General features: G+C 31.7%; 2 protein-coding genes across 4 annotated transcripts; one reads left to right on the top strand and one right to left on the bottom strand.

Moving 5' to 3' along the window:
• Window positions 1-1,615: 1,615 nt before the first annotated feature.
• LOC101512646 (kinesin-like protein KIN-4C) lies at window positions 1,616-6,208 on the top strand. 2 transcript variants are annotated; one of them, XM_004501590.4, is made up of 12 exons: window positions 1,616-1,832; window positions 2,371-2,484; window positions 2,572-2,688; window positions 2,786-2,866; window positions 3,041-3,112; window positions 3,245-3,338; window positions 3,442-3,473; window positions 3,703-3,776; window positions 4,758-4,820; window positions 4,941-5,088; window positions 5,242-5,667; window positions 5,855-6,208. In XM_004501590.4, exons 1-12 carry the CDS (start codon window positions 1,707-1,709, stop codon window positions 6,005-6,007), a joined length of 1,500 nt encoding a protein of 499 aa, XP_004501647.1. In that variant the 5' UTR covers window positions 1,616-1,706; the 3' UTR covers window positions 6,008-6,208. The 2 variants fall into 2 exon arrangements, with proteins under 2 accessions (XP_004501647.1, XP_004501648.1); XM_004501591.4 differs by having other exon boundaries at window positions 1,619-1,832; window positions 5,245-5,667.
• Window positions 6,209-7,964: 1,756 nt separating this feature from the next.
• LOC101513178 (argininosuccinate lyase, chloroplastic) lies at window positions 7,965-11,566 on the bottom strand. Of its 2 annotated transcripts, XM_012716243.3 has the most exons (7): window positions 11,143-11,566; window positions 10,237-10,617; window positions 9,618-9,766; window positions 9,193-9,484; window positions 8,891-9,055; window positions 8,244-8,526; window positions 7,965-8,125 (listed from the first exon to the last, which is right to left on the bottom strand). In XM_012716243.3, exons 1-6 carry the CDS (start codon window positions 11,461-11,463, stop codon window positions 8,278-8,280), a joined length of 1,557 nt encoding a protein of 518 aa, XP_012571697.1. In that variant the 5' UTR covers window positions 11,464-11,566; the 3' UTR covers window positions 7,965-8,125; window positions 8,244-8,277. The 2 variants fall into 2 exon arrangements, with proteins under 2 accessions (XP_012571697.1, XP_004501649.1); XM_004501592.4 differs by having other exon boundaries at window positions 7,965-8,526; window positions 11,143-11,565.
• Window positions 11,567-11,702: the final 136 nt, after the last annotated feature.

The raw sequence follows: 11,702 nt of genomic DNA, 5'->3' as shown, positions 1-11,702 counted from the left end.
ACGTACAATATGAGATTTTTACAATTTTACAACGTACGTGAACTCAATTCAAGTACGTTTACGTGAACTGAGTTCACGTACAATCTGTGATTTTTACAATTACGTGAACTCAGTTCAAGTACGTTTACGTGAACCCAGTTCACGTATTACCTGAGTTTTTTTTACAATTTTACAATGTACGTGAACTCAGTTCAAGTACGTTGTTTACGTGAACTCAGTTCACGTACAACATGAGATTTTTACAATATATGTGAACTCAGTTCAAGTACGTTTACGTGAACTCAGTTCAAGTACGTTTACGTGAACTCAGTTCAAGTACGTTTACGTGAACTCAATTCACGTACTACTTGTGATTTTTACAATTTTACAATGTACGTGAACTGGGTTTACGTACCACTAATGAGTCTCAAACTCCATTAATTACGCAATCTTAAATCACGTACTTTTACGTGAACTTAATTCACGTACTATATGAGATTTTTACAATTTTACAACGTACCTGAATTTAGTTCACGTAATGTTACAACGTTCGTGAACTCAGTTCACGTAACATCCTCAGATTTTGAAAAAATTTACGAACTCAAAAACAGAACAATAAATATGATGGGTGAGTTATGATGATTTTGTGATATGTGAGTTTTGAGTGGTTAAGAATGGTGATGAAGGGATAAATGGAGCTAAAGAATATTATAAATATGCAAAGGTAATTTGGGTATTATGTTTTTTTATTTAAAAATAAGAGTGTGGGTAGCAAAGTGAGGAGTGTAAGTAGCAAATTTGTTAACTTTATTCTTGTCATTTGTCAAGAATAAAAATATATTGTATCCTTTTTTCTATTAAATTAATTCAGATAACTAGAGTGCAGATTTTATATCTCTTTTTCCCTTTTCTTTTTCTTTTATTTTTGTTTACATCCAAATTGAAGTATAATATATTTTCATTTAATAAAATATATTATATAATAAGTCAATGTTTATTTGAAAAACAGAATATAAATAAAAATTGATATAAAAATTGAAATGTTTTTAATATTCTTAAAAGTTTTATTATCTTTTTTGCCAATTTTTAAAAAACTGTCACTACTTTTATACTAAAACAAGATATTCTTTTTTTACTGAAATTATTATTATTAAGGTTTTATCATAAGCCCAATATTACTGAATCATAAGCAATTTCTTTTTTTGAAAAATGATGTTTTTATTTTTATTTTTCTATAAACTAATCATAAGCAAATTTATTTCATGTCTTATGAAATGAAAACATAAAAAATGTTAACTAATTTTCCCTTAATATAATATAATTTTTCTTTTATATTCTTAATAAACTGTTTTATTAATTATTGAAGATAATTAAGACGATAGACCTAAATTTTTATATAGAATAAATTAAATATGATCATTTACATTTTTTTAAATGCATAATTGGATTAAAATTAATTTTTATTTTATTTGTTTAAATATAGATTCATTTTCTAAAAAACAAAACAAAAGTATAGATAGATTCAGACATTTGAATCAACCAGGTTTCCCTCCATAGGGTTTCAATTACATCACTAACGTGTCACTTCATAATTGGTTATCTTCTTGGCCGAATCAACACATGAACGTTATATAGCGGCTTCAAAGCATTGTTCAAAATTGATCCATTTTGGCATCCATTGAAACTGAAACTAAAAAACAAGTTCGTTCCCATTTCAATCGAGAATCATGAAGAAGGCCACTCGCCGATCCAAACAATCGAGCCCGATCGATTCACCAGCTTCGGACGCAAACGAAAAGCTAAATTACGAGGAGAGGATTCGCGAACTTGAACGACAGAACAAAGCGTATCTGGTCAGTGTTTTTAATTTCACTACGCGTTCTTTTTTTTTTATTTGTTTCCGATCTTGATGACGCTTCTTTGAATTATTAGATTTTTTTTTTATTTCTGACAAGTTTACTTTGCTTAACATCAGTGTTTGCATTCGGTTTTTTTTTAATAGGTTTCTTCAATTTTGTACCGAAGCGTTTTCAAATTTTTGAAACGGATTAACTCAAGTCCATGTTTGGTTTAACCTGAATTTTGCACTCAAAATTATTGTTGAACGAATCACTTTACATTCAACTTAATTTAGTTAAAATTAATTTTACAAGATCAATTCATTCGAAATTAATTTTCTTCACCCTATTACTAAATACATGTTCAATCTAGGGATTTTGATTCAGATTTTGCTGATTTCAAAAAGTAATTGAAGTAAGTGCTAATTTGCTATAAATGAATAAAATGAATGATTTATAGTAAGAAGTTGTTAGTATATTACTCTAGATTGAAATTTGAAGAACGGAAATCGTTGAAGAGGAAGTTATTTATTGGTGCTGTGTAATTTGGCAGACGGAAATTGTAGAATTGAGGAAAGAAAAAGGAAATGATTCTTCCGCTTCTAATGATGGGGTTGAGAAGCTTAAGAAAGATTATCTTCAGAAGCTGACTTTACTTGAAGAACAGGTAAACATTAGTTTGCACTTTGCAGTGGTAGAGTGAAAAATGTTTTGGTAAAATTGTGATGTGTGTTTTTATGTGGCATTATTGCAGGTTGCAGAATTGAAGAAAAAACTGGGATCTCAATCCCAATTTTCAACTCATAGGAAAAAAGCAGATGAATCAACTAAGCAGTTGCAGTATGAGATTCAGAATTTGAAGGCTCATAAGGTGAATATGGTTACGTGTACTCATTTGTTTTAGTGTTGCTTTAGTTCTTGCCAAGTTTGCTTTAGCTTTGGAATTAACAATTTGTGTTTACATATAGGTTCAACTTCAATGTAAGATCAAGTTAGAGTCCGTGCGATTCAGATTATGTAAGGCCTTACTGGAAAAGGAAGTTCTTCAGGTATGTTTTCAACATTCTCTTACATATCTGAGATTTGATGATTGATAATGTGTAGCAATGCTCAAGTAATTTGTCAGTGTAATTTGATCTAGCCGTTGTCCTTGTATCTAGGACTAGTATATTCCCTTTGGATTAGTATAATTATTATACTGAAATCTGTAACTGCATCATCAGCTTAAGAAGGAGAGAAGAAGGAATGAAATCAAGGCTCACAGTTTGCTGACTTCAAATGAGATGCTTAAAATGGTTAAGTGTATCTTACCTGAATTACTTTGAATGAGTTTGCTGATTTTCAATGAGATGCTTAAAATAGTTTGTGGCTATCCACTTGTTATATTTCTTAGAGACCTAACTTTTCTCTCATTTTTCTTTCACTAGGTATTGCAACGGAAGACTGAGGAAGCTTCCGCTGCTACCAAACGTCTAAAAGATATGATAGCAACTCGAAAAGTTATATTTAATCGATCATCTGGTTAGAAGATTTGAATACATGTTTGGTTTGAATATTAATTTTTCTAACTTGTGTTTGCCCTGTTAAATTACATTCCCTTTCTTCTTTGCTATTTCTCATGTAGGTGCAAAAAATAAAAATGGTCAAGTAATTCAGGTAATTTTTTTTAATCTGCCGTAATTGCTGATTGGGTGTAAGATCAAACAACATATGATTTTACCATAATTATAGTTCGATAGGCAGTCACTTCATTAGTTCGATAGGCAGACACTTCATTAGTTTTCTGTTGGTAATGTGTATTGCATGGGCTTGATTGTTGTTTTGTTGCAATGGTCTATTTATATGTTGGCCCAACATATTAAAACATCAAAACTGGTTGGTGCAGGATGCTGAGGATGAACTTGAAGTCACAACTCAGTTGCACAAGTTATGTTCTCAATATGAATCCAAGATCGAAAAGTAAGTCTGATGTCACTCCCTTCCTTGTCCTTGCCTTATAGTTATGGCCAGTCTTTATTAGTATTTAAAAAGTTCGACTCTGCTATTCAACAAATTTGATTTTTGGGCTTCACTTTTAAATAGTAATGCATATGCATATTTCCGGATTTAGTAGCACTGAACTTTATTTTGGTATTGCTAAATGCTGTTTTCTGGTAGTAATTGTGTTTATTTGCATGCTTGATTTTTTACAATGTTGAAATGTATCCTTTTTTACTCTAATAAAGGTAGGAATATGTCCTTTGAGACACTTTAATAACTGTTAGTAGCATCACAAGCTTTTAATTGCTGGGCAGTGGAAAAAATTATTTAATAGTTTGAACTACAAATGTTAGCATAATTGTGTTAGATTTTGCGATGATTATTTTACACTGGTGTATATTTCGTTTGGAACTGTCAATAACATAGAGTATTGTATTCTTTCAGCAACTCTGTTAGAGACTTAGAGGTGCTACTTTGTTTATCTTCATTTTAATTATAGCTATGTTGCTCTACATTCCTCAAATATTTGAGGTATTAGTAGCTTGCGCATTTGGTTTTGATGCAAATGAAATTTGGAATGAAATTTGATTGGTGTGGGGAAGAAACTAAAATTAGTGGTGTTTATTGGTGGTCCAGTAATTACCAGGAAAACCTTGCATTCGACAAAAATAAACAAATACCATACCATGAATCAAAAATTTCAACACTGATTCAATAATACATCAGTACTTTGACATTTTCTCAATATATGTTTTGCGAAACATTATTTTTAATGTCTCATTTGTTGAGTATGCCAGTACTATAACTTGATAATTTCCCTATACTAAGAGAGCTTTTAAAATATAAATTTGGTATGTCACAAAGTTGCTTACAAGAGTATCCTCATCATCACAATTTTGTGAATTGCATACTAATTTTATTAATTTAGGGGTCCTCTATTCTAACAGCTTGTATGGTCAGGATGACTGCAGAGATTGCACAGCTGAAAGAAGAAATTGAGATGCACAGGCCGGAACAATTAAGGTGAATTTTTACTGGTTTAAATTTTGCAGTATTTAGTGCTCGACTTCTATGAGCTGGCAGTACCATAGTTCGCGCTTTAATTTAATGTCGTGTTTCAACTCTCTTCTTTGTTACTTCAAGGTCTCAGTTACAGGAAGAAGACCTTGACAGCCCGGAGAAGGATTTTGATGATATTCAAGATTTAAAGGAACAAGTAAATAATCTTGGTTGTCTACTTAAAGAATTACAATTGCGGAAGGAGAAACATGACTCCAGGGATAAGAAGCAGGTTTGGGCCATTTACATCAATTGAGAACTATATTAGTATAATACATATGATTCAAAGTTGAAACAAGAAATTTATCATGGAGAAACATATTTATTTAAGAAGTACAAGTAAAATAGGTTGCTAATTTCTTAAACTGTGACATCTTCTAATCAGCAGGACCTCGTTCATCCTGTTTTTTCTGAAGAGAGTAATGACACGACACAAATGGCTACCCCCGAAATGAGCAGTTCAAATGAAAAAAATGTTAAGAAGGAGAGAAGAGGTGGAGGGCTGTGCTGTTCTTGCAGTAAAAGGTCCTTGTGCAAGACTACAAAGTGCAAATGCCGATCCATTGGTGGGAGCTGTGGACCATCATGCGGCTGCACACGCTTTAAGTGCACAAATAGGGAACTAGACACGCTAGCAGAAGACGAATCACTAAAATCTGAGAATTCAGAATGCAGCGCTAACAAAGATGGGGGTGTGATTGCATCCGAATGTGCCAAACTATTAGAGAGTGCACTTGTTCAAAAACCTGCTAGTCGCAGTGACAACCAGGGGCCCAAAAAGAAGCCATTGTGTGACATTCAGAACTCACTGGTAATCTCCATCCCAAAACTCTGATCTTAGTTATCAGAAAAATACTTAATTGCATTTGGCACCTATTTTAATTAATGATTTGGCTGAGATTCGCCTAAATCTTAAAACCATAATATACAACTTAAATTTTGCATGTGCTGCAGTTTTTCCAACTTGCTTTCTAATCAAAAGGACAATTTGATTGCAGGGTAATTTGGATGCTCAAAAGCAAGGCAGGAAAAAGAAGGTTCAGAAGCCAGTAATTCACCTTGTTACCAAGGATCCAATGTCATCCTCGGCAGAAAATAACCGAAGTATTGAAACTGAAACATACAATATCGGAACTCAGGAAAATAATTGAATGAGGTTGGACTAGGCGAAGAAACCAGCTAGGAAAGAGTAATTTTGGCTAGCCAAATGTATTGGTATCTGCCATTATTGAAGCAGCTGATGTTCTTTACCTAAGAAATTCAACAGAAAGATAACTTTGATTAACTCTCATTTTTCACACCCAGTCTTCTTTTCTGGGGATAATACAAGAGCTGGAATTATATCTTTGTTATTCCTGGTTTTTGAAAATTCATGTCAATGCTGAATTGTCGAGTGCGATTTACATTGTTAATTTTCATCTCTTGTTTATTATTTGCTCGTGCCATGAACTAGTATGTGAAAATACCTATCTCATTATTTAGGAAATTTTGTTCTAAAAATCCGTCGAGACATGTAAATCTTATTTAACATTGTCTCTCTACCCTATATATGAGGATAAATTGTGTAAGTTTTCAGTTTGTCTATCTGCATCTTTTATGTAGTCTCTTATTCAAAATAATTGAAAAATTTAATCATTTTGCGTATATTAAAAAAAATGTTAAATTGTATTTGCGGTCCCTTAACTTAATTTCAGTTAAGGTTTTAATTTTTTATTTTTTTTCTGAGTTCGTCATTTATTTTAATTTTAAGTGGTAATTTAATATTTTAAAATATCAATAATGTTATTCTTTTTTTTTTACATAAATTCAAAAAAATCTATAAAATTTATTATTTTCAATAAAATATAAATTTAATCAAATTCATAATTTAAATCTTTAAATAAACTCATATTTTCATTCTTTATTTGATGTTGTAGATGAATATATGAGTTTATTTGAATGAGTTATGCATGATAAAATTTGTATTATATTGAAGATGATTATTAATTTTATGGATTTTGTTAAAAAAAATTAATGATTTTTTTAAATTTTTGTATAAAAAATGATAATGTTGTTGACATTTTAAAACATAAAATATCAAATTGTCATTTAGAATTAAAATAAATTATCAAGTCCGCGAAAAAAAAAGATAAATGACTAAAATGTTAACTGAAATTAAATTAAGGGATCGTAGATGCAATTTAGCAAAAAAAAATCATATTTTTATTAAATATTAATTTATTATCAATATAATAAATATATAGTAAAAAATGTATTAGAAATGATACAAATAAGATTAATTAAATGATACAATGACAAAAAAAATTATTTTAAAATTGAGATTATTGTTTTACGTTAATTGTATTGTGATGGATAAAATAATTAATTATGTTTTCTTGACACCAATAAATTTATCTCATTTGTTGAATACAAGGTGAGATAAAATAAGAAAAATATTTATCTGCCTTTCCAATTTTGTCCACCCATCCCTTGATACACTACAAAAGAATTAGAATTTGATAGTGTATTTTACACTATTAAAATCTATGATTTAATAAAAATGAACAAACATGAAATTGAATGCTCATCTACCATCAAATTAAAAACAAATGAGCTAACGTATAACGACGGTCTTGCTGGATAAGCAACAAGACAAGGCTAGATTATGTTGTGTAGTATAATTTCCGGAATTAGATCTAATAAAAACATCCCCTATTTTTTTTTTTATAAAAAAGGTGGGCATGATTAATTTTTACAATGTTATTATAGGATTTTATATTTCTCAAAATAATTTAAATTTAGACATTCCGTTATTTTAAATTTAGAATTCAAAGCAAATAGTGAAAATAAAATTAGAAAACCCCTCTATTACCCCTTTTTTTTATTTCTAATATATTATAATAATGAATTATAGACATAATATGAAGTGCTAATAAGTATAAAATAAAGTGCTAACTTTGACGTATATTGTGGATGAAGGGAATATTTAACTTAATAAGAAAATATACTGATTATTAAATTAATTAATGCTATTTTTTATTAAATAATTAATGCTATTTATAAAATAAAATTTGAAATCTGTTGATCCATTTAAAAAAATTATTTAAGTTTGTTTTCTCATTTAACACATTGCAACCAAAACATACTTTATTTCATTAAGAAATTACTGTCCAACAACAGGGGTAATGTATGACGCAAGAAGCTCAGGATTCCAAGGCATGCATGCTTCTTGAGATTCTGAAACTACCCATTCAGTAACCTTGACTTGTTTTTACGGTTGATAAGCCTGACTAAATTTCATACAATGACAAATATTCAGTAAACTTAACCTATTCAAATAAATATGCAGCAGGATATTTGGTAGGCAAAGGTGTATTATTCTAAGTCCTAAGAAACAGCTTCACTCACATGATGAGAATTTCATGGCATCAAGGATAATCTTTCACTTAATTTCAAGCTTTTTTATCCAATAATCGAGTTGTTCGGCAACACAAGCAGACCCGGTTGAACCATAAGAAATAAATTTCTGGATTGCATTTTCTACCCCAAGAAATTCATACACATCCTTGTCAAATACTGGATTTATACTTCTCAGCTCATCGAGACTCAAGTCCGGCAGTTGGCATTTCTTCGATGTGCACAAGGCAACGGATTTTCCAGCTATATCATGAGATGTTCTAAACGGCACTCCCTGAATGTGAAAGAAAAGGAGTAAGAATTTGTGGCATATTTGCAGAATAAAGAGAAAAGTGAAGACATAATTCCAAAGTCACAAATAATTCCAGATAACAATAATAATAATACACAATGCTGTGTCTTCACAGTTGACTACAACCTGTGAAAAATGCAGCATATCTATATTTGCTCTCACCTCTCAATGAAACAAAAACATATACACATTTCTTACTAAAAAGGAAAGGAGTAAGAGAAAGACACAGGACCTATGGGAAATCTGAACTTGTTCAGTGGCATGCAGCTTGATGTTATCATGCTTTCACTTCATAAATTTTATTATGAACAGAATGCTTAGAGAGAGAAGGCTAAATGCGACTTACCTTCTTAACAAGATAGTCAGCAAGTGTTGTTGCATCGAGATAACCAGCGGGTAAAGCCTTCTGTATTCTCTCCCGATTGAAAGTAATGTTCATTGCAAACTCTGTTGAGACCTCAAGCATCCCCAGAATAGTTTTAACACTGTCGAACACTGGTTCTTTGTCCTCCTACTTACAACAGAAAGCAACCCTTTTTAATGAATCTCGAATAAATAGTGTTCAAAGAAAACAAATGAATACAAAAATTGCACAGTAAACATGCAAGGCAAGAAAAGTTTAACTTTCTTCTTTGATTATCTAACCACCTGCAAATCGCGATTGTAAGCTTGGGGAAGTCCTTTGCACAATGTGAGAAGAGTCATCAAACCACCTATGACTCTGGCAGACTTACCACGAACAAGTTCCATTGGATCTGGATTCTTTTTCTGAGGCATTATACTGCTTCCTGTTGAAACAGAATCGCTTGGGGTGATAAATCCAAATTCCTCTGAAGCCCACAATACCCATTCTTCACCAAGTCGAGAAAGGTGCACTGCTGTGATGGCATTAGCAGAGAGAAACTCCAGTAGAAAATCTCGATCAGAAACTGCATCGATACTATTAAATATGACAGCATACAATCAGTTATCCAGGAAAAAAAGGATGCAAGTGAACATTCACATATTTAACATTAATCACAAGCGTGGTGCAACTAAATGTACTGATTTCAAACAAGTAAAAAGTAAGATACCTATTCCTCAAGGGAGCTGTAAATCCCAATGCATCTGATGTCATGAATCGATCAATGGGGAGCCCTGTACCCGCCAATGCACAAGCCCCTAAAGGACAAAAATTCATCCTAGTTCTACAATCAATCAAACGACCAGCATCACGCTCAATCTGCAAGAAGGCTCAATAAAACCAAATGATATAAAAAACGATTCCCCAAACCCAAATTGCTTACTCCACAAGTGTTCATAAACAAATTGGAAAGCATGGACTTCTTTTACAACAGTCAACAACAATGATATTAGGATTTGACTGCAGTACACAATTAACTTTATAAGGTAAAATAAGCAATCTCAAGTCTCAACTGTTAATTTCAACGGTCGAGGTTACATGCACATGAATAACAAATAAAAAATGTGTTGGATAATCATCCATTGATTTTCTCATCAACGGTTGAGAATATTCATTTTACATTGTAAAGTAAATTGCTCATTTTACAAAGAGTAAATCCATAACATTAAATGTGTTTTCAGAAAATGTTTCCATGAATCATGTGTATCAAAGCAAGGCAACATTAACACAATTTAAAGTTTGCATGAAAGTAAATTTGGATCAAGCATCAATTAAATTTAAGAGCATACCTCCTCGACATAAGCAAGCAAAAGGTGTTGTAGTAAAACAGGTTGTGCACGCTGCAAATGAGTATAACCAGGAACAATGAGACCCTGATTATTTAAAGCCAGCTTAAGAAGCGAAACCTGAAGCTGTTTCATACTAGCCACAATCCTATCAATGGCATCACGACACCAGAGGCGTAAATCAGTAACAACTTGATCATTTCTACTACGAGATGTGTGTAGCTTCTTAGCAGGTTCACCAATCATATCAGTAAGTGCAGCTTCAATGTTCATATGCACATCCTCTCTATCAGCTCTCCAATTAAACTCCCCATTCTCAATTCGCTTCTCAATCTCTCTCAAACCTTCAATAATTGAGTCCCTATCACTTGTTGTGATCAAACCCTAAAAAAAAGTGTTCATAACTATTCAGTGAGTGATTATGGGTCCATTTGTTATAGCTTTTTCTGTAAAAAAAACATTTTTTTTAAATTAATCACTTAAGAAAGTTTTCATCCCTTTGGTACATTTCTAAAAAAATTGAGAATCTGATAATAATTTAAAATTTGCTTCAAATGAGAAACTGTTTTAGTTTTTTAAATTGATTTACACTGGGATAAACTTAACAAACACAAAACAATATCTTCTGTTTCTCTTAAAAAACTCTAACAAATAATCTCCCAATAGCAGCTACAGCACTATAGCATTGCAGAATTTGAACAAATTGCTATTATTCCGTGTTACCCTATTTAGTACAAATTCAGTACGAGTGTTGTCAAATAGCCTTTATTGCAGTACAAACCACTATAGCATAACATCTAAAATCACTTTTTTTTAAGAATCAGTAAAAAACATTCTTTATATAAACAAACATTGAATTTAATTAAATGAATAGAGTAAAGTTGGTTTATTAATAAAAATGATGAAAACCTGATGAGCGAGCATGGATGCATGAGCTATGCTACCCATAATGTCATGTTTGTATAACTGTTTATCAAAAGAAACGGATTCCGTGAATCGTTCAACGACGTCAGTAACGCCTTCTTCAAACCTTCCACCCCAGAGTTTAGCTTCTTTGGGCTTTGCATTGTCGGTGTTAGCTAGGGCCTCCATTCGGGTTGTGATGAATTTACGAAGAGGGATGAATGAGGAGGATCGAGATGGTGTTATGGTGAAAAAAGGGTTGGAAGAGTGGACGCGAAATGGAGTGAAGAAGGTTGAAGACTGCGCAAGAGAGGAGAACAGCTCCATCACCAAATTCAGGGTTTTGTCGCGAAATTAAGTGCTTTTCGGAGTGTGCCACGTTCTCTTGCAAATAACTTAAACGTACTTAAAACTCATTTCCTGCTTTTCTCAAAACAACTTGCACCATTACCCGAAATCCAACTAATAATAATAAAAGTTACATAAGTTTTTTATTTCTATTATTTTTATTTTTTTAAAATAATAATTATTGAAATGCTTTTAATTAATAATTTTGGTTTTTATTT

Source organism: Cicer arietinum, chromosome 5 (genome assembly GCF_000331145.2).
Source record: "Cicer arietinum cultivar CDC Frontier isolate Library 1 chromosome 5, Cicar.CDCFrontier_v2.0, whole genome shotgun sequence".
NCBI classification, from domain to species: Eukaryota; Viridiplantae; Streptophyta; class Magnoliopsida; order Fabales; family Fabaceae; genus Cicer; species Cicer arietinum.
The sequence above is the reverse complement of the archived record's forward strand: the minus strand, read 5'-3'. Positions and strand labels throughout refer to the sequence as shown.

Coding starts and splice junctions, on each gene's coding strand:
- LOC101512646 (XM_004501590.4), top strand. CDS start 1,707: ATGAAGAAGGCCACTCGCCGATCCAAACAATCGAGCCCGATCGATTCA. Junction 3,474..3,702: donor AAAATGGTCAAGTAATTCAG/GTAATTTTTTTT, acceptor TGGTTGGTGCAG/GATGCTGAGGATGAACTTGA. Junction 4,821..4,940: donor CACAGGCCGGAACAATTAAG/GTGAATTTTTAC, acceptor TGTTACTTCAAG/GTCTCAGTTACAGGAAGAAG.
- LOC101513178 (XM_012716243.3), bottom strand. CDS start 11,463: ATGGAGCTGTTCTCCTCTCTTGCGCAGTCTTCAACCTTCTTCACTCCA. Junction 10,618..11,142: donor CATCCATGCTCGCTCATCAG/GTTTTCATCATT, acceptor ACTTTTTTTTAG/GGTTTGATCACAACAAGTGA. Junction 9,767..10,236: donor TGCTTGCTTATGTCGAGGAG/GTATGCTCTTAA, acceptor GCCTTCTTGCAG/ATTGAGCGTGATGCTGGTCG.